General features: G+C 41.8%; 1 protein-coding gene across 3 annotated transcripts in view; it reads right to left on the minus strand.

Moving 5' to 3' along the window:
• The window catches only part of LOC117245777 (diacylglycerol kinase delta), a 122,195-nt gene that overhangs the window by 8,462 nt on the left and 90,758 nt on the right, over positions 1-22,975 (minus strand). For all 3 annotated transcript variants that reach the window (XM_033609278.2, XM_033609277.2, XM_033609279.2), the window contains 12 exons: positions 21,535-21,626; positions 16,808-16,907; positions 12,077-12,142; positions 9,104-9,275; positions 8,882-8,980; positions 8,538-8,622; positions 8,312-8,419; positions 6,104-6,200; positions 5,898-6,005; positions 5,666-5,779; positions 3,185-3,319; positions 2,153-2,316 (listed from right to left, as the gene is read on the minus strand). In XM_033609278.2, the coding sequence (XP_033465169.1) occupies positions 2,153-2,316; positions 3,185-3,319; positions 5,666-5,779; positions 5,898-6,005; positions 6,104-6,200; positions 8,312-8,419; positions 8,538-8,622; positions 8,882-8,980; positions 9,104-9,275; positions 12,077-12,142; positions 16,808-16,907; positions 21,535-21,626 (1,340 nt within the window). The remainder of the gene's footprint in view (positions 1-2,152; positions 2,317-3,184; positions 3,320-5,665; positions 5,780-5,897; positions 6,006-6,103; positions 6,201-8,311; positions 8,420-8,537; positions 8,623-8,881; positions 8,981-9,103; positions 9,276-12,076; positions 12,143-16,807; positions 16,908-21,534; positions 21,627-22,975) is intronic.

The raw sequence follows: 22,975 nt of genomic DNA on the forward strand, positions 1-22,975 counted from the left end.
TATTTATCTGCAGAGTCTCTGTCCTCTGCCTGGATTTTCTTATTTTCTTCTTATTTTGCTATATCTGGAACATTCCTAGGCACAGCACGCAGGTGAGTTCAGGACTTTATAAAAAGGTAGTAAATCATCTTAAATGCCTCAGGTATATTTTGCACCCCCCTCCCTGTTGGGATCCACTGAGAAAGAAGTTATTGTATGTAGGTCCAAACATCTCCACTCTGACTCTCAAATTGCTCTGGTTGTTTAATAGAAACTTTACACTGATATAATTCTTCTCATGTTGCCAGTAATGGCGAAAAGTGCACACCTTTTATTATGCTCTCAATTCACCCAAATCAAATCTCTCAGAAATCCCCAGTATGACCGTTTCTCAGCTTTTGACGTGAGGCTACAAATGTAATTAAAATATTTTTCATCCTGAAAGGGGAGTTTAGTTTTGCAAACACGAGTAAGAAGATCATAATATACCACATGAGCTGAGACATGCTGAGAAAACCTCAGAGGGACGCAAATGGTTCATACGTGCGAAAAAGAGGAATAAAATTGCTCATCAGTGCAATGGAGAAAAATGTAGCAAATAAGCTCGCTAATTGCAGTGGGATAAACGAATCCCAAAATGTAGAGTAAAATTCCCCCTTGACCCCTTTATCTTTTTAACACAGAAACACACATGGATGTTGATCAGCAAACAGGTTGCTTTTACGCACACTGTACACTGTAAACTGTAAAAGGACTTTATTATGTTTACTTGGGGAGATTTTTGGATAAAAAATGTCATAATTTAATTGTTTTATTCTATTTGACATTTGTGTGAATTTTTGTCATTATTAGCATATGATTCCTTGAGTTACCGCCAAAAATGTGTTTTGTGAGGTCACACTGACCTTTATATACTACCACCAAATTCTAATCAGTTCATCACTGAGTCCAAGTGAACGTTTGTGCCGAATTTGAGAAAACTCCCTTGTGGCCTCTTTGAGATACTGCGGTCACAAGATTGAGATGGACACAAGGTCACAGTGACCTTTGACATTCCACCACCAATTTCTGACAGTTCCTTAAGTAGGAGTTTGTGCCAAATTTGAGAAAACTCCCTTGTGGCCTCTTTGAGATACTGGGGTCACAAGATTGAGACAGACGCAAGGTCACAGTGACCTTTGACATTCTACCACTTATTTCTGACAGTTCCTTCAGTGGGCGTTTGTGCCAAATTTGAGAAAACTCCCTTGTGGCCTCTTTGAGATACTGCGGTCACAAGATTAAGACGGACGCAAGGTCACAGTGACCTTTGACATTCCACCACCAATTTCTGACAGTTCCTTAAGTAGGAGTTTGTGCCAAATTTGAGAAAACTCCCTTGTGGCCTCTTTGAGATGGTTGCAAGGCCACATCGGGTTGACATGGTAAATGATAAATGGATCTGCACTTATATACGTATAGCGCCTTTCTAGTCTTCCGAGCACTCTAAGCTCTTTTTACACTATGAGTCCCATTCACCCATTCACACACATTCACACACTGGTGGCTGAGGCTGCCATACAAGGTGCCACCTGCTACTTCGTTTAACACACTCACACACCAATAAACAGCCACTGGGAGCAATTTGGGGTTCAGTATCTTGCTCAAGGATACTTCAACATGCGGGCTGGAGGAGCCGCTGATCTTCTGATTAGTGGATGACCCACTCTACCTCTTGAGCCACAGCCACCCTTCATCTGATCACCAAATCTAATCAGTTCATTGGTGAGTCCAAGTGGACATTTGTGCCAAATTTGAAGAAATTTTCTTAGGTGTTCTTGAGATATCACTTTTACGAGAATGGGATGGACGGGTGGATGGACGGACGACCTGAAAACATAATGCTTCTGGCCGTGGCTATAGACCAGACAGACCAGAGACATAAAAGCAAACAGGAAGCAGAATTAAATAATCCTTTGTCTTTCTTTTGTCTGACTCATTTCTTTATACCAAATTTTCCCTTTGTTATGAGAATATTTTGACATGTTTTAGCAAGACTTTCTGATCTGCTCCCATTTTTAATAGTTTTAATAGTCTACAGAGAGTTAAGTTAGCGCAGGTATGTGTCTTCTTTTCCCAGCCAAGATGTATTTAAGCAAGACTTTATCCTGTTTCCTTGTGAAGTGTCTCTTACTTGTTGATCAGTGTGTCGGCCACGATGCCCAGCTGCTGAACCTGAGCGCACTCCTCCTCCGTCAGGTACTCCATGGACTGCTGGGAGTTAAGGCGGGGTCTGCTGGCGCGGTAGCTGTCAATTTTCATCTTGTCCTCCCATGACTTCAGCGTGCTCTCAAACGCCTGGTGGCACAAAAAACGAGTCATTTATCGACTTTCATCACTTGTGTGTTTGTTCCTCTTCAACACTGAGACAAGCACATTGTGCAAACTTGTGCTGCGGCCAAGCAATTTTCAAAAACTGGCACTGTGAAAATGAAAATGCTGTCGAATTCAAAGGGCATTTGGCACCTGATTAAAGGTGGTTCTTTGGGTATCGTGTAGTTGGTAGACGTGAACTAAATACTCAAGGTGACAATCAGAATGAAGACAGGGAGGTGTATTTTATCATGTCTGAGAGACAAAACTATCTTTTTAACTGTAAAGCTGAGGTAACTGAGGCAGAAAGAAGTGTTTTATCGCATCCAGATACAAATTTATTTTAACAACTTGTCGATAAACATGCCTCAACCAGGCATCCAGCCGTGTCGGCGCTCACCTGAAACATTACCGTCACCATCTGACTGAATAAAAGCCACATTTAGGAGGATAAAACCAGCAAGCCAACAATCTCCTCTCTCTGCGGTGCTTAAGGAGGGAAACCATGGAAACAAACTGCCCAAATGTGCTTGGCTCAAGAGAGCTCTCAAAAGGTTTGAGCAGCGTGAAGAGAGAACAAACACAGTGGGTATGAATTTGATTTAAGAAATCCCGAAATAGAGGGAGTCGACAACACGGGCAGGGAGCTGAGGCTGCAGAGCTCAGAGTGGATTTTCGGCTGCAATATTTATGGAAGGAATTCAGGCCAATACTGTTGTTGTCCGTATGCATGTGGTAGATATTTACATATGCACATGGAAATTCAGTCGTACACACATATTTTACACTGTAGAAATCAAACTCGGTGCTGTAAAAAATCACATGTAAAACTTTATGACACATCGGACATTACCCTGTCTCTGGTGAGCATCTGCGCTCGGTTCTTGTGGACGATCTTGACGATGCCAGGCGGCTGGATCCAGGCCTCTCCATCCACCTGCACAGGGACCCCCTCCTCCCCGAGGATGGTGATCTTCACCTGGCGGCACTGAGACGCAACAGAGCAGAAAACAGCAGCTGTCAGATGAGACCTCTTGTTCTTTTTTTTACCAGCTATTCCCTGCTTCACCTCCTTTGTCCTCTGCTGTTGGACACTGAGCATTTCATGTGATCCTGTAAAACCTGCACCTTTCAAAGTTTTATTACGAGGAGGATCTGTACTGTCTGTGCTGAAATGCCAGTTGGACCAGAGACACCTATAAAAGACTTTGTCCTTGTGACTGAAAGGGAAGGGAGTGTTTCTCATTCACTTCAGTTTTAGGAGATTAAAATAAACATTAGAACATGTAAATATATTCTTTTGCGAGACAGCTGCTAACCCTTGAACATCTTACTAAGGGTTTATTTTTTGTTCAAAGAACTAAAGTGCTTTAATTCAATGTTGTAGTTATTTGAAATCACTTCAGATAATGTGTGATGTTCAGCATGTTCACCATCTTAGTTTAGCACGCTAACATTTGCTGATTAGCACTAAACACAAAGTATAGACGCTGATGGGAATGTCATAATCTTAGGAGGTATTTCGTCATAAACTAGGGTGACACTAGTTTAAACCCCCCTAAACTGAGACCCCTAAATGTACATATGCACATGTACGTGCTTAAATTACAAGCGTTGTCCTCTTTCTATCAATTAAGAAGCATCTACAAAAGAGGTCCTTTCTCTCTCTGCATGATCTTGAGAAGGTCTTCAAGGTTAGACTACTGCAATTCATTGTGTTCAGTGTTGAGCCAAAAAGTCGTTTCACACCTTCAGCTAGGGCAAAAGGTAGTGCAGCTGCTCAGCTTTTAACCAACACTAGAAAACATGACCATGTCAACCCTGTTTTAGCCTCTCTTCACTGGTTACCAGTCAGTTTCAGAATCGATTTTAAGATTTTACCGATAACTTTTAGAGCACTTCATGACTTAGCCCCAAGCTACATGCCTGAAATGCTTCTCCTCTATGAGCCAGGTCGCAGCCTCAGGTCCTCAGGCAGAGCTCTGTTGGCTGTTCCTCAGTCCAAGCTCAAAAACTAAAGGTGACCAGGCTTTTGTGGTCAAGACCCCTCAGCTCTGGAACTCACTGCTTATTTTATATATGTCTCATTTGACTGTTTTTATTGTTTATATCTTGTGTTGTCATCAGTTATTGTATTATTTTATTTCGTATTACTCTAATTGTTTGATTTGCCGTACCTCTGTGCAATTTACAGGGCAATTAGTTGCCAACTTTGCTTGTCTGCTTCAGTGATGGTATTTTATCTTTATTTTTCTTGTTATTTGTATTTTCTTAAAATTGCCTCATTTTGTTTGCTTGAATCCTGCATTTTTTTTTAAAAATCCGGGATCAACCATGTAAAGCAGCTTTGTAGCTTTGTTTTGAAAAACGCTTTATAAATAAGGATGGGATCAGGATGGGGGGATAAATATTTTATATTTAGCAGACCTAATGAGTGCACCTTTTATCACGATGGATAGTGACTCGGCAGAAGAAAAAAAAAAAGGCTACGTTTTGTCTTCCAAAATCCACGAAAACATTTGAAAACTGTACAATAACACCATGACGCACAAAACCAGATGAACCGTCCATGGACAGAAAGCTGTGGCTGTGTTTTACCAGATAGGCAAAGTCCTGAGTTGCCTGTTTCAGATGGCTGTCAGTGGCGTTTGCCCCACTGAAGTTGGTTGCAACAGTGCTACATCCTGCTTGTAGCCACCACCTATGTTTGGCCATCTCAATAGGACCTTTCATTTCCACCACTCAGGACTGAAAAAGTACTCTTGTTGTTGTGTGTAGAACTCAGCATTTTTGTTGCCAATACTTCATTAAGGAAAAGTAAGCCTCCTGGATCTCTTAGGAAAAGACGCTATCGTCGGTATAACAGCAAACTGTTAGCATACTGACAGGTTCTGTGAGAGAGAGAGTTGCAAGCATCACAGTAATCTCCTTGACAATGACACATGGACTGACTGACACATATAAAGACAAATCAGTGTCTAATTTAGATGCATGTTGCACGTTTATGTTTTTATAATGGGCGGGACAGAACATGATAGACACCTTTGTATTGTAAGCACAGAAAACAAGCACATTTTTCATTATCATCATTATATTTTAGCGTTTTATAGATATTTGTTGGGACTAAAGGCACCCAGCTTGAAACTGTGACAATCCCGGACAACCCGAGACGTCTGGTAACCATATCATAAACCAAAGTATTGACCAAGGAGACGGAGAAGTGCCTCATAATTTCACTGAAATGGATGTTTGGACCGTAGCTGTGATAATACAGGTGTGTCCGTTATATGCAGGGATGTGTGTGTGTGTGTGTGTGTGTGTGTGTGTGTGTTACCTGTGCGATGCGGTGGTGCTGCAGGTTGATGACTCTGGACATGGCCATCTGCATGCTGCCGAACACTGCAACCACCTCCAACTTCTTATCATCAAACGACGGAGCGCCGAAGTTCTGAATATATGAGACAAGAGCGAACAACATACTGTAACTATGAAATCTGCATTCAGCTTCTGAACACTTTCTTTGGAGTTGTAGACGCACAGGATGCTCCCTCTTCAGTAACACTCACATTATCCTCCTTTGTTCCTCCCCAGAAGTTGATACCGCCTGCATAGCTGGGGATGTTGAGCACAGCCAAGCCCTGCAGACTCGGCAGAGACATGGGAACACCGTCACACTAAAGAGAGAAACAGAGGGGGAAAAAAAGCTGATGTTGTTTTGTTTCCCAAAATATTCCTCATTCTCATTCAGTAGAGACATCACTGTGTGTCTGACCTCCAGCTGAACTCTCTGCTCCAGGTTCTTGTACGTCTTCTGGACCAGCTCTTTGGTCCCCAGCACTCCGTACCACATCATGTTCTTGGTGCGACTGCTGCAAAGGGACACAGAAGGTAGAAACCAATCAGCACTTGAATAAAACTTTATTGACCAAAGCATCAATCTGATGACGATAAAGGTTCTGGAGGCAACGGCCAATATTTCAGGAGATCTGGTGTAGCCAGTGGATATTTGGGCCAAGACTTCCTCTTTCGTGCATCGCTCATTGTTTACTGTTAATGAAGTCAAAAAACGGCCCAAAAGTGAACTGATTTCGGCTGCTGCATGTTCTATATTTGCTGCTCTGTGTGTCAGATCTGTGTCGTGTGTTAACAGTTTTATTGAGAATGTCATGGAATAATGTGTTATATCTATCTAAATGAGAAGTAAACAGGAAAACTTTGTCAACATCTGTTTTATCCAGCAAGATAAAGTTTTCAGTCGGTTTATCTCACTTCAGTCTCACTAGTGGACTGAAAAAGCAACTGATTATATTATTCAAATAGCCTAAAGTTTAACTTGTATTCATAATGTTAATCATTTATGTAATAACAAAATCGATACTTGACACTGTGTGACTATACGATACTGCCACACAAAAATATTGCGATACTTCATTGTATTGATTAGGGATGCTCCAATCCGATATCTGGATCGAATATCGGCCCCAATATCATCAAAATAGATGGATCAGGTATCAGAACATGCAACCTATACCTAAGGCGATCCTTTCCCTTTAAAGCTATTGCGATGCAAGCTACATCATACATCATGGAGCGAAGGAGAGAAATCTGTTTCATCTTGTTTCATTTTATCTTAGGAAAGAACTGTGTAGTCATCAATGCCTGATGCCTCTAGTCTTTTGTGTTCTACATGTAAAGGTATATAACTTTTTAAGTCAACCATGGCATCGGATCGGTATCGGGTATCGACTGATACTCAAAGCCACAGCATCGGGATCGGTATCGGAACTGAAAAAGCTGCATTTCTAGTATTGATTTTTTCCCCCACCACTAGTTCTTTCATCATGCCGGTAAATCTGAACGAATTACTGCCGACATTTATATCTGTATGCCCAATCTAAGCAGTTTACTAACGTCAGCTCAAGTGGGTCGCTCACAACCCAGATTTATACATCCAAAGAACTTCTATAAAAATGAACTACTTGACAACCAGACCAGGCTTCTAATTGACCCTTCGCTAAGCCTCTCCCTTAATCAGTCGCTGTCCAATCCTACGTTAGCAACCGTGTGTAGCAACCGAGAGGTCCTTCAAGCTTTCAGCAGAAGCTAATATGCCGAAGCGGCGTGCATATGGTAACGTTACCTTCAAGTCCGACACCTGATACCCAAAAAGTGGCGAAGGTGGTGTTGAATTTTTCCCCTTCCTCAAGCCCAAGACCCAAGGAAGATATGGCTAAAACAGTGTGGAAGACCACACGAACAGCTGAATCCAGCAAAGATCAATAAAAACACCTACGTTTGTTCCAAGTTAATATGCTAACTAGCGTTAGCTAACGCTAGCTTTGTGTGCTAGCTGCTCTCCCTTTGTCTGCCCCAAGGAGGGAACATAACTCAACATTAACTTAAATTTAAACCATATATTGACTTACCCTGTTGTACAAGAACATTCTTTGTCCTTCACCTGAAGTGTCAATATGTGGGGTGCCTGACGCTTGCATTGCGACTGGTGAGCTTTTCCTTCTATTTTAATGTTCTCGTGATTTATACTCTGCCAGCAGATGATATTGTGAATGTAGATATCTCCGAACAGTTGTTCCAGAAATTTGATGTTATTTCCTTTGGAATATCTCTCACTGATATCGCTGAAAACTCCATATTTCTTATGCTAGGAGCGAAAGCTTGACGGACGTGGCAACAGTAACTAAGGGGGGCGGGGCTTAGCGAAGGGTCAATTGAGACGGGCCTTTATTTGTCAAAATGTGTGGCCACATCAGGCTAGGAAAAAGGACTGGGTGTTTAATTGGGACTAGACTTCTGATTTAAGTTTTATGGTGTGTGATTAATGCTAGATCAATGCTGATCTTGGGTGGAGAAATACTGAACAGGAAATAATACACTTTTACGTTACAACACAACAGTTTTTTGTTGGCAAAAGAGTTGCTGAGTTATACAATTTAATAAAACGCTCTGTGAACCTTCATACCTGCATTTTTTAGGGTGCTCATCTCTCTTGTTGTTGAACTCAAGGGAAATCTTGGCATCCAGGCCGATACCGAAGTAATTGTTCATCACACACTTCTCTGAGCATTGTCTGCAAACACAGAAAAATATGTAGATTAAAATGTGATAATACATTAAAACACAGCTGGTACGTGACAGACACAGATGTACGAATGCCTGCAAACAGATGAGCGCACATGAAGACTTACACAGTGTCCTCGCTGAAGGTGACGGTGTGGAGGCTCTCTGGTTTCTCAAGGACAATGGGGGAGGTGGGACTTAAGCTTCCTTGACCTGGACGGAGGCATAATTGGTTACTTTGATAAAAAAATGTTCAACAATAGGATAGAGTTTCTAAAATTGAAATTATCAATGTTTAATAAGGCAAAGTTTAGCAGATTATGAGCTATCCTTGAAGGAGTGGGTCGTCATCAAACCGTCCCTGACAAAATGCAGTCGTGATAGTTTAAAATACTGATGTACAAGCAGCATTTTGAGGAGCGCGTCTCTTCACCTTGTGTCCCCGCTGAGCTCAAACCAAAGGGACACTTACGTGGCTCAGCATCCTTCAGCTCCTCGCTGTTTTCTCTTTTGATGGAGGATGAGGACGACATCCTCTGGACCTGCGTGTGTCGGTTCTGTTCGTCCACCACTGAAATGATGACATTGGTGAACTTAAATACAAAGTACTCAAGGCATGATCGTGTCAAAATGATTCTGACAGAAGAAGAAAGGAAAAGCAGGACGAGGAACACGATGAATTCACTCGAGTTACCTTTCTCTGCCTGTTCGATGATCTGCCTCAGGGCTTTCTTCAGGCTGTTGGCCCTGAGCATCAGCTGCTCCTTGGAACGGTACGTTTTACCCTCTGAACCGGACTCACCGCCACTTTCTCCGGGGCTCGAGCCGCCGCTTTCCTGGCTCGGCACCGAACCTGCTGGTACCACCTGATTGTGGCAGGGAAATAGAGCACGTTATAATACGTCTGTATAAGCCATCCTGGTATATTCCCATTAGGTGACCTTTTTGTTTAATTCCTGATGTTATCCGATTCCCTGATGAGATTTATTTAATTTTAAGAGCAGGGGAAACCCTGCAGCATTGTCTCATTATCACTAAAGCAGCAATATTAAAACAGAAAATGTCATCTCATTCATACATCTTTAGTACTCCTGCTCCGTGGAGTCTAACAGTAGTGCGTCATCGCTCGTTTCCAGCAATAAAGGCAGGTTAATATTCATTTACAGGCAGCACTGAGGAAGAGGATATCCATATTTTATTTATCCAATATGAAATGGTGCTCGGTGCAAAGCTTGGATTCAGTGCCTTCCTCCCTTTATTGAGCAGGAGGTTGAAATCATACTGACATTTTGAGGGCTCCATTACTTCTTTCAGAGCACCGACATCAATCTGAGAATAAGAGACTCCAAAGGGAGCAGAGAGTCTAAAAGCTGTGTGCAGTTTTGTTTTTTAGCTCCTGTGAGGAGACTTAAGACGTGTGAAAAACCATCATTGTTTTCTACTGCTACTCCCATAAAGGCTCAGATTGAATCGGGAGGGGATTTAAAAACTGAGGGGGAACGTTTTATATCCTCTCTGATCAAACGACAGCATTCAGCATCTCAAAAATATAGTGTGCAGTCTTCAACTTCATCATTATCTCACTAGGTGGAAAATAGAGATGCATGATATTGGATTTTTTGCTGAAATCCGATATGCCGATATGTAACAACTCATTTGACCGGTAACTGATACCAATATATCCCTACCTAATTTTAGTGATCATCAAGCCCTTCAGTAGTGGAATTACCATCATAATATGCATGTATACCTTTAAGGCCCATTTATGTTCAACATTAAATACAGATCCGGATACGGACGGAGCCTTCTGTCCGTGCTCCGCGTTCATTTCGTCCGTATTTCTGCACGTTTCCATAAAGCTTACGGATACGGGCCAAACGGAGCAGTACCACCGGAAACCGTGGGGGCAGTGTTGCTGTCACTACCCGATACGTAGCTCTAGTAAGACACGAATAAGAAATAACAATGGCGGTCATCGAAGTACTGGAAATGACACTCGTCGTCAGTTTCCCTCATTGGCAGTACTAGAGACTTTGTCTTTTATGCAAGAGGTACATTATCAATATCTCCTCCACAGTCGCAATGTTTGTTTTTGAGTTTGTTGTCATAAACTTTTGACTCTGGGCTGCCCCCTGGTGGATATATTGGTTAACATCCATGCCAATGTAAAAGACGCATGGAAGTATGTGGGCAGTGACGGTAACATCATTTGAAACGGACGTATACATTTTCGTACGTAAAGGGAGCATAAATGGGCCTTTATCATGACAGCCCACCAGCAGATGGAGACATGAAATACAATGCTTTCAATGTGTGTAATATTCATTCACTGTGCAAAACAAGAAAAAGCATGTTTACCGATTCTGAGATTTCATTTTAAAGCCAGTACTGGCTAGTACCGATGATGTGCAGATATCATTTTGCATCCCTAGTGATATCAGAAACTGACATTTTGTGCCTAATTAATCATCCTTACATTGACCCAATGATGCCAGGCTACTCACATGGTTAGACATTGATGTTTGGTTGAATTTGGGTTATGACGTCGCGTGATGAACATTCTATGTCAAGAGAGTGTCTAACGCCAGTGTCAGGGATTCCCACGTTTATTTATGTGTGGCGGCCCATCATGATGAAAAAACATCTGCTGCCATGTTTTGATTTTCTGTTTTTGGACCATCTGATCTGATCAGCTCTGATCGGTTTGATGACTCAATTACCAAAAATATAAATAAGTGTGAAATCAGGCTGCTTTCAGTCCTAGAGTTGTCTTGCTTTGGTCTGAATCAGGGACTAATTTTGTTATGAAGCTGCATAATTGCCTAGAGTTGGTTCGTATTCTCACGGCAGCATTTACAAGCAGACTAGATCAAAGAAAGCTGCTCTTGACTGGTCAGAATTTCCATGCGGGAAAAATCCAGGAAGTAAACAACACGTTGAAGAAGAGTACACTTGCAAGATAAATGTGACACTTTCTAATGTCACAATGGAGGGACAACTACGCAGGTTGATTTTAGCGCTGCTCATCGTGGACTATATTGCTGTCATTGTTCATTTTAGGCAAACCATACAGTTTGAAAACGAGGCGCGGCTCCAACTAGAAAACAATGTTTTGATGCATTGGATGTGCTGAATGTGCATATTAAGGCAGTACAGGAGGAGGTGCACATTAATAATCCTCCAGGACTGTAACATGCTCATGTTTAACCCAAACAATGTGTCATGTGACTGCAGTTGGTTCAGATCCAGGTCGGAACACGTTCTCACCACAAACGAACTGCACCAGAGTTCATTTGTAACCGGACCAAGACCACCTCTTCAAGAAGGTCTCAGTCTGGTTGTATTGGTGCGCACCTGAGTGAGATTGCTGTGTTCACACCTGCCCAAACGAACTGCACTTCGGGGGCAAACGAATTGAACCAAACAGGGCAGGTGTGAAAGCACCCTCAGTCAAACCTCCATTATCATTTACATCCTTTAACAAGCAGCTTTTATATTATTAGCTGCACTTCAGGCTGTTCGGATCTCATTTCGGTGCAAAGGACTTTAGCTACTGCTTCATATGAAGTATTATGACTCAGGATTGTTTTGTCATTTTAATCAAGCTATGAGGCTGCACTTATTGCTGTGGCTATTTCATACTGATTAGAGCTGGTAGTGTTATTACCTGAGCTTCTGCTTCTTCACTTAAGGCCTTGACGAGGGAATCAAGCTTCTCATTCAGCAGTGCACACTGGGAAAAGAGACACAGACACACACACACAGATATTTTTATTGATATTTATTTTGTTTTTTTATGGCTGCCTTGCTCACTTCAAAATCAAATGAGAAGAGTGTAAATTGGGAGATGAAGTACACATCAATGTCGGGCAGAAGTTCCTAAGGCCCTGTGTCCACATAGTGCCTTTTTCTGTGCGCCAGAAGAAGGCCAGCGTCTTTTTTCAATTCTTCCCAATGAGGAGAGAGCGTCTGCGGCCGCATGCGGCCGCGTAGTGAAAAGGCGGTGCGCCCAGCATCTTTTTTCCAGCCGCTCCTCCTTTTTTGTGCGGCCGCTCCGAGCGTTTTGAGTTGAAAATCTCTGAACTTTTCAGAGAGGCGCTGGTGTCGTCACCGGCGCTTTTTCCAGGCAACCAATCATATCGCGGAACTCGTCACCCTGGTAACCAGAAAAAATGGAGGAGAAGCTGGTGCTGGCTGTCTCCGTCTATCTGGAGTTGTATGACATGTCACACAGACATTACCATAACAGAGAATATATATATATAGCTTAGTTAAATTAATTATTTTTCCAGCAATAGGCCTATATAAATTGAGAGATTTTACAGCAACACACATGTAATCATTTCTAACCCATACTGTGGTGGCAGAGTTACTAAGTACATTAACACAAATCCTACTAATAAAACATGATGATGACTTCACCAGCTGTAGCATTAAAAGATTAACACAGTATATGTATCATACGGAAGACGAGAACGGCCATGTATTTTTTTTGTGTGTGTGCACTGTTATCTCGTGATAACGACTTATTATTTCGTTATATCGCCGGGGCGATTATTTCCTCATTCATTGCCTCAAGGAGGGACAGCCCTGCAGGCAGGGAGAGAGCAGCTCGCGAGGGCTGAGGGACTGTTTGCGCTTTTACACACGGGTCGGTGGTGAAGTGGCGCACATGACTCATGCTACGGACGGACGGACGGACGGACAGACAGCCATGTATCTAAAACAGGTAATACATCTGGCTACATCTTTCCCACATCAAAGATCCGTGATCACCTACACCCGCGTGCGTAAAAGCGCACACACTTCCGTGTCCTCTCACCGCGGATGCTGTGATTTGATGGCCTGGTACTCATTGTAGCCCACTCTTATAAGACCCAATAATAATAATAATAATAATAAGCTACTGTGGACCTATATGCCATGCCTTTTAATGAAATTACCAGAGGAGTTCGCTGCTTTGCGATGCTGCAAAACTGCGTGGCTACAGGAATTGTCAAGATATTGTTGTCATAGAAACGAAAACCCTTGTGAGCGTTTTTTTTTGGGGCGCACAGACGCTTCATCCCAGCGCTCCGCAGCGCCCTTCCAGCGCCTTTCTGCCAGAAAAGGTGCTATGTGGACACAGGCCCTGAATTCTCATTTTTAAGCTGCTGCAGTAAGACTTGAAACCAGCATGAAATCAATACCTATACAGAGCATAGAGCTCTTTTATTTGCAGAAGCAATAGGCGAATTTCCCCTCCAGGCTTCAATGAAGCGTCACATTATTTGGAAAGAAAAAAAAAAAAGGATGGATAAGCGGGACGGAGCTCAAAGCGCTCTGACAGGGAGGAGTTTGGGGAAGGCTCGAGACGCCTCTGCTGGGTGAAAAGACTTTCTCTTCTTGGAAACGTCTCACAAAGAACATTTGGCAAACCACTCTTCCTCTCAGCATGAGTCTCTTTGCGGTTTCAGACTTGTAGGACTTTTACATGCTGGTGACTGACAGCTGCTGTAATGATTCAGTTTAACCCCTTACAGCCCAGCTCTCTCTGACTCGTATTCTGTGTCAGCTTGTTCCATTATAAACGTATGACGTTTACACTGAGTGACGTATTCAAACACAGTGACTCCATGTTGTTCATGGCTGCACTGTCCATAAAGTGGATATATTTTAGATTTGTTGCGTATGCTTTTATCATGTTTCCACCATATTCAGCCTGACAGCTTTAGTTTATTCAGATGATATTCAAATCAAAACTTACTCTTTGAATTAGCTCAATTTTTATGGCACAACGTAACATTTAAACAACTTATTAAACAACTTATTTTAATTATCAATAGATCTAATTCTTTATCGATCAATTAATTGGTTAATTGGTTGGTCTATAAAGTGTAAACAGCTTAAAAAAAAATGCCTGTCAAGCGCACACAGAGCCCACAGTGACGTCTTAAAATGTCTTAATTTGTGCGACCAATAGCCCCAAAACTCAAACATATTCCATTTGGTATCATAGATGATTAATAACGTCAAAAAGTATTTACATTTAAGAAGCTGAATTTCTGCGTAAATGTTAACTTAAACAATTATTGGTTATAAAAAAAAAGGATGGTGATTAATTTCCTGTTGACTGACTAATTATTTATTAGTAATTAAAGATTATAATCCAGTGCAGTTATCCATCATGGACATACCTGGATAGGTGAAAAGTGTACATAGTGTATGTAGCTTTTATTTATTTATTTATTTTGAATTTACAGAAAGTCTTTTACATTGTTTCATCTTTATTTTTCACTCAATCACTTTTCTCTTTTGTTTCTGACTCTTTAACAAGTGAATTCTCCCGCTGTCAGGTCAAAAAAGTTCATCTCATTTTACTCTACTAACTGCTTCAGCTCTTACAACAATATAGGCTGAAAAAAAAAAAGGCCTGAGCTATTTTATGCTCACTGTTTCCATGGCAACGTCATATTTCCAAATCCATGAAAATCTTTTTTTCCCATCATTTTTGTTTAGTTTGACACTATCATTGTTGATATCATTTTTTGGACATTCAGAGTGTCACAGTAACACGGTTCTTATGTCCCTGAAACACTGACAATGTCCTCTGTCCGTTAATATACTTAGATCTATGGTGTGTTTAAAACCTGTTGACATACAGGCAAGAAAATCCAAATAATTTCAAATCCATAAAATATTTTTTTCCATAATACTTGTTACAGGACAGGAATAGTACCACTAAGATGTCAAAGTAATGATGAGTAGGCAGGTTTGTTACGTCTACACCTTTTCTTTAAAGGGAACCTTTGGTGTTTTCCAACTATCATTGTTTTTCTTCCCCCATTGTTTTGATGCTTAAGTGACTAATGGGAACACCAATTTAGGAAATCTGACCAGTATTTAGTGAGAGCGCTGCAGCCAGCAGCTGCAAAAAAGGCTGCAATGTGTTCCTTTGGGGCAATTGTGCACAGTAATGTGTGTCAACTAGAAAGTGCTTTTTTTTTGCAACTGACAGGCTCAGATTGTGTCTAACAAAGAAATAAAACATTTTTCTTTATCAACAAAGTCCCGTTTGAGGAGAAGTCTTGTTTTGATTTCGCGAGTTGAGATGTTGCATAAAGACAATACCAAACCGGATCAAGCGAAAGGCGAAGATAAACACTTTATTTCTCTGGAGGGATCCTTTCCATGAGTTGTCAGACACTTACGATAGCAATCTGAGCCTATCAGTGGCAAAAACAAGCACCTTTAGTGGACATAAATTAATATGTAAACATATCCCAAGTAGTTACATTACAGCCCATTTCGTGGCTGCTGCCTGCTGCGGTTTAACTCAATACAGGGCCAATTTCAAAAACTGTTGTTACCATTAAGCTGAAAACACATCGGCGTGTTAAGTGCTGTCCCTACCACACACCGGATACATTGCACTGCAGCTCATTAACAGATGACCACACAAAGTTATTACTACTTTTACTGAAACATCTCTCATCTGTGTGTTAGATTAAAATCATAGTGTGGAGAGCCCCTAATTAAACTTGATCTCCATCTGAAGAGCCGATCTCCAGAGCTGGGACTCGCAATATCCTTCGCAATATCAGCAATATCTCTTTGGCCATCGTCTTTATAATGACGGGATTGTAGGTTGTTTAGCTCGGAATATTTCTCCACCTCAACAACAAGTCTCTCTTCATTCATTCTTTGTCACACACGAGTAACAGCAACAGAGTTCTCTTTATGCATTCATGGTGAGGAGAGGAGTCGAGCCGCTATAGGAGCAGAGAAGAGCTGCTACGGGAGCTGGTATGTACAAGCAGGGAGAAATGGATTTAATTCCAGGGGCAACGAGGCTGGAAATTGGTGCGTCCAGGAGCGGCATCACTAGCTGCCACCGGTGTGGGGTTATACACTGAAAATAACAGGGGTGTATTTTTTGATGCCTGACGTTTGCTGCTGGTGTGTTTTGGCCTTAAGTCGCTTGGACACGAAAACATGGGAAAATAGAGGTTATTTTTTTGGGCGATTCTTGCCTTTATTGATTGGGCAGCTAAGATAAATAGGAAAGGTGAGAAAAGAGGGGTGTGTGACATGCAGCAAAGGGCCGCTTGTTGAAATCAAACCCAGGCTGCTGCATAGGACTCAGCTTCAAGTGGGCGCACACTCTACCAGTTGAGCTTGAGGTTGCCCCTTTAACACTCATTGTCAGCCCTCCAGCTTTGATTGCTCTTTGAACTGGATTCTTATAATGTATGAAATGATTAAATAAGATAGTGAAATTTAACCTTCACACAACTATTTCTGTCTCACTCTCTATTATGCGCACACACACACACACACACACCCCTACACTGCCCACTAGTTAGTGTTACACAAGCTCTTACATAATGCAAGCGATTACACACACAAAACCATTTACCTTCTTTGCCATGGCATCTGCCTCCTCCTTGTTCTCTGTGGCTCTCTCGTACGCCTTCCCCACCTCCGCCACGAAATCATTCACCGTCCCACACAGAAACCTGACGGAGCGGTGGAGAGACACAGGAGAGGAGAGAATAACGTTGGGATGGGTGTGAGGGTGAAGGTCAACATGATTAGCGCAGAAGATGAAACAGATCAGCCAGGGTAACACGTTTCTGATTTGGTGATTCACCGTGCAGTCACTGTGTTTGGAGATTACATTGCCGCCTACCTGCCTGTCAGCTACGTCGCCTCCACACAGTCACTATTTACTCACAGCTGTTACATTGCTGCTGTATGACTCAGCAGGGAGGTTTCTCCAAGCTCACACAGTCCTCGCGCATTTAGCAAATATTTGATCCTGTCAAATGAAGACTGCTGCAGAAAAACACGTTCTTCATTAATGTGTCTCCTGTTCACTCTCACAGGTTTAATGTCCAAATGAGAAGTCTGGAAATTAGAGATGCATGATGGCACACTGTTTTAACTAGTTTATGGTAGAATCTGAAAGGCGTGTGCTCAGTCTGTGTCTCGCAAATTAGTGCCGAGTATCATGCAAATGATCCTTTACCTTGAGGTGTCAGAGGTGGAAATGAATCATGCTGATGCTCAACAGCTGCAGGTTGCAGGGTGATGTTAAAGGAGTTTGACTGCATCGTGACATTTTGTTTTGGTTGCAAACTTACAATTGTTGCCTCTGAAAACACCTACTTATTTGATTTTGATCTCCTACTGTCTACACCTTAGTTTAAGATTGCCACTGCTGCTATTCCAAACATAACACCTCGGTTATTAAGATTCCAGACGAAACTGAAAATGATGTCACTACCTCTCCAGGAAAGTACCTTCATTTCTTTCGGAAGTGTTCAGGAGTAGCCAGGTTTTAGATTCATGTTAACAGAGGCCCTGTTTACACCTGGTATTAACATGTGTCTTGGGTGATCGGATCACACATGGACACCTCTAAGTACAAGTGTTAATGAACCAGATGGGTCCCCAATGCATCTTGAGATCTGATCGCTCAGACCACACACAGAAGTAGTCTGGGTCGCATATGGCCACATTCTTTCAACAGTGTGTATGCTTATGTGTCCTGAGCCACACTAAAGGAACTCGGCTGATGTCCTCTGCGTAGGGTGAAGTACGTACTCATTTGCACGCCAATGGCATTGTTTTAACAACAAGAACAAGCCACAACAATAAAAGAAGAAGAAGAAGCCACAGCAACAGGAGGATTCTTGTGGATCGAGTGTACACAACACACGCTGTCTGATGCTACGTATTTGGGCCAAGAATCAGTACAACAGAAATTGGATGATTCATATCACAACTGGGAGATTCATGTGGACATTTTGAAGAGGAAAAAAACTAACTAACCAAAAAGTAACTAGAATTACTGCCCCGAGGTTGAATGCCTCCAGCAATCACTCAAGTTGTAGTTTACACCCTTGTCTGTCCAGACTCATGTAGCCATGACAGCTGACAGTGCTTCAAACATGGATGTGGCTGCAAAGAAGCTACAAATTGCAAAACATGGATGCTTCACACACATCTTCATCCCGCAAGCACAGAAGATCTATACAGTCAGCACAGTTTGAAGGTGCACAACATTATGCCATCACAGTGAAGTTAACCTTTGACCTTTTGGATAAAAAATATCATAAATTAATTGTTTTGCCCTGTTAGATATTTGTGTGAAATTGTGTCATAATTAGTGTATGAATTCTTGAGTTATGGCCAAAAAAGTGTGAGGTCACGGTGACCTTTGACCACCAAATTCTAATCAATTCAGCCTCGAGTCCAAGTGGACGTTTGTGCCAAATTTGAAGTCATTCCAGCAAAGCGTTCCTGAGATATCGCATTCGCAAGAATGGGACGTACTTTGAAGTTTGGATGTACGTACCAACTGAAAGCATAAAGGCCAAAACACACCGCCGGCGTCATATAACGGCGGCGTCATATGACGGCGGCGTCATTGACGTGAGTCAAGTACCGCCCCCAACACACACAAAAAGCGTCGCGCTGTGGGGCGTCAACCGGATTTCCATTGCACACTCCAGTCTGCTAGGCTGGGAAGTACAAAATAGTGCTTTTTCAAGGGCGGTGATGCTGGAAAAACAGGACAATAGCGTAAAGTGCCGCGGCGCAGCACGTCAACACGCGTCGAGCTGCCGCCGGTGTGGGTTTGTAAATAGAAAATAATGGGGGCGGCTGTTTTGACGCGCGTCGTACGGCGCCGGTGTGTTTTGGCCTTACCACCTTCGACCACAGCTGTTGCAGGCATGAAGGCACAAAAACAACAACGCATTTGGTCTTCACAAATGGAAATTATACATGTGTTTATTTGCACATAGAGCGCATCTCAAATGTGGAGACACATTTTAATGCCTGGTGCGAACAGACAGACATAGAGCTGTCCACTTGTGATTAAACTACCCAAGACGCATGTTAATACCAGGGGTGAACAGTGCCAGAGTGACGTTGGATCTTTTAAAGCAGTGGTTCCCAACTCATGGGTCACAGGTCCTTTCTTAACCGACCGCAAGTGACTCGGAACGTGTCAAGTTTGTAAAAAAAAAATAAAAAATAAAAAAAAAAACCCAGTAGAACTTCTACAACTTCTTGACAGAGATAGAAAACTAGCCCGATGACCAAATGTGACTTTTTGATCACAATTCTCATGTTAGTCTGAGGTTAATAACACAGAAAACGTTCTTTTCTGTTTGTAAAGCTGAAAAGAAAATGCTGTGGCTAAATACATAGTACATAGTAAAGATATGAACGCACAATGTACGACAGCAAGACTGAACAAGACTCTATAGTTAACACCTAACACTCCTAGTTGAGGCCTAGACTGTATAAATTGGGATAGACTAAACAGTTGCCAAGGACAACAATGTACTCATCTGCTTAACTTTAGCTGTACTCTCCCCACAGGCGTCTTCATGCATGTTTATGCAAGTTCTTAATCTGTTGCCTTTTCGTACGTGACATTATATACCATCATTTTCCTCACCAGCTGTTGTAAAGGTCATTTAAGGATTTCTTCACCAGCTGCTGATGTAAAGCAGAAGGAGGTTCATCTCTAACCAACAATGCATGCAACCTCATCTATTTTACATAGCCTTGATTCAGTGTACAAAGTCACTTACTCATCACTGCATTCTTTATGGTTTGGTGGGTTGAACGTCATTGACCATTCCCAGACAACAGCACTGGTATATCTTTATCTATAAAGCAATACTGGGCAAACTTCCGGTCTACCTCTGTCTGCACCCTTCTACACTCCTCCAAGTGGTTGCTTTTTTATGAACCCTGGGTTTAACAGATCTGGGGAAAACTGCATTCTCCTACTCTGTACCCTGGACATGGAAGAATCTTCGGAAACATCTAAAATTAGAAACACTTGCATCCATCCACGAATTTAAGGGCATCATAAAGAATGTGGTGACAGAGACACGTGGCCACTGTATTTGAATAGTTGTTGTTTTATTGTGGATATGTTGTATTTGTTGCATCTAAACGTGCTCTGATTGGCAGCTACCTTGGCCAGGTCTCTTGTAAAAGACATTTTCAATCTCAGCGGGACTTCCTGCTTTTTAAATTCGATGACAAAGCAGTGATATCATTTAACGATCTCCCCCTGTATGAGATCTTTCTGCTGGAGCTCAGCTGGACTCATCCATCTTACTTACCTTTCTTTATTGTTAAATGTGACCCTATTATGTCAGTAACATATCATTGTTAATGGTTAAAGGGAACCATTAGAAGCGGACAGCAGTCTTACTTTACTTAATGTCCCTTTTGTGTCTTTGCGGGCGAAACGACAACACATTTATAACAGGTAAGTGGATAATAACAAAGCACAACCCTGTATGTGATGTAAACTCTAATACAGACTGAATCTTGATGCTATTTTTCTATAAGAAATTAGGATTACCATGACAAGACAAAGTGAGCAACCTTAAATAATTTCATGCACAAATATGCAAAGTAAAGAGAGTAAAGTGTCGCACTGAGCTTGCTGATCCTGATGGAATCCCATTTATACTATTCTGTGCTCGAACTGGCTCCTATTTTCATTTCTACCATGTGCCGAGTGTTTCTCTTGACCCTCGGCTAATTAAAACCTTTTAAAATTCCACTGCAAGATTTCAAAAATAAACATTTCAAAGCAGGAAAGAAACATTTTCTTTGTCTGACAACACTGGTGTTGCGTTTCGATGAAAATGTGCTCTGGGTGCGTTCAATAGTCCCTGAAGTGTTTTAAATGCGCTCCACTACAATCAGCAGCGCTTTAAAAACACACACGGAGCGGTGGAGAAAAGTGCTCTGTAATGGCCGCTAGACTTTTCCCAAAGGAAGACTACTAATGTACTAACGCACAGAGGATGGCCCCTAAATACTGATTCATCCATCTCTTTCACTTACAGCCGGGCAGCACTTACTGTCCCCTCCGTGTGTGCGAGTGTGTGTCCTTAGGGGGGAAGAAAAAAATCAATACTCATTGACCAGACACTCACTTGCCCCTTTCTGTCTGTCTCTTTCTCTCATCATCTCTCTTCTCTATTCTCCTTTTTGCCTCCTTGCTTTCATCCTGCCATCTTTATTCTCATCCCCCATCCTTGACCTGCCTCCTCCTCCCTCCTGCTTTCCCTGTATTTCAAAGGCATTCGTGGCACGTACTTGGCAGAGGAAATGACATCACTGTGTTTGTCCGAGTCCAGGATCTTGGCGAGGTGGGAGGCCACGGAGTCTGCATACTGAGTGATGTGGACCTGAGAGTGAGAAAGAGACTTCAGACTTATAAAAGAGAGGGGTAGAAGTTTGGGCCTGAGATTATTTGATCCAGTCAAACCTTTGTGAAGTTGGTCTTAAAATTTTCTAGTAGATTTTTGCCTTTTTCTTAGCAGTATGACGGCTATCAGCAGAAAATTCATGATCTTAAATAAGATTTAAATACAGTACAAGGTTTGATTATGGGATTTGGAACGGGCCAAATCACCGTTTGGTAATAACGTCCTTACTGGACACACAAACTTTTTGTCTTTTGCTTCAAGTCTCATGGGTTTAATCTGAACCTGGGAAATCTGCCTTTCATTTAATTTCCTTTTTTTTAATTTATAGATATATATACCCCCTCTGTTAGCATTTCATATTTAACTTACTGTGCATTTTTTATCTTTCCAATTTTCCAGTTTTTACTTTTAAGCACCCTCTACTAAAGAAAAAAAATCTATATCAGCATCAGTATCTGTTCATTTATTCATCTTTAACTGCATTTATATTATCCATAGCAAAGTATTCATTACTCCTGCACTGCTCTAACACTTTAATCACCTTACACTGCAATACCTGCACTGTCCATCTGTCCATCCATCATCTATCTATCTATCTATCTATCCATCCATCCATCCGTCCGTCTGTCCATCCATCTATCTATGCATCAGTCCGTCCGTCCGTCTGTCCATCCATCCATCCATCCATCTAACCGTCCATCCGTCTGTCCATCCATCCATCCATCTATCTATGTGTCTACCTAACCGTCCGTCCGTCCATCTTAAAACTTGATAATTAAATGACTCTCTGAGGGTGGTGTTATTTAACTCTACATTTTACTTGTAGGTAGTGTTTGCACTCTTTATCCTGTTTATGTGCATAAAACATTTTATTTTCTTCTGTCTATAATCTGTGTGCTTCATTCAGCCACTGCTTAAATCGTCAGTCATGACTTTTCGGGAAAAAAAAGCCTTTGATTAATGTGATTTTAATCATCAGTCACCTAAAAACATTGACTAGAGGAAGAACAAAAAACAGAACAAATATAAGTCAATACAGAACTTTTTAACTAACTGTCCAAAAATGACCACTGTTGTCTGGCTAGGTTCAAAAGGCAAAACTAAGATAGGTTTGGGATGCTGTCTCCCAATAAATCCCCTTCATTTGAGTGGATCAGCCTTCAACTAATGGACAAATGACAAATGATGAAAGGGATTGCTCCTCTGGGAGATTTTACTTCAATTATCCACCAAAGTAAGAAATGTAACAGTGGTGAGAAACTGGCTCTGCAGCTGCAGAATCATACTGCAACTTTAAAACTCCAGCATGCCCCGAAACCTACCAAAAA

Source organism: Epinephelus lanceolatus, chromosome 22 (assembly GCF_041903045.1).
Source record: "Epinephelus lanceolatus isolate andai-2023 chromosome 22, ASM4190304v1, whole genome shotgun sequence".
In the NCBI taxonomy this organism is placed as follows: domain Eukaryota; kingdom Metazoa; phylum Chordata; class Actinopteri; order Perciformes; family Serranidae; genus Epinephelus; species Epinephelus lanceolatus.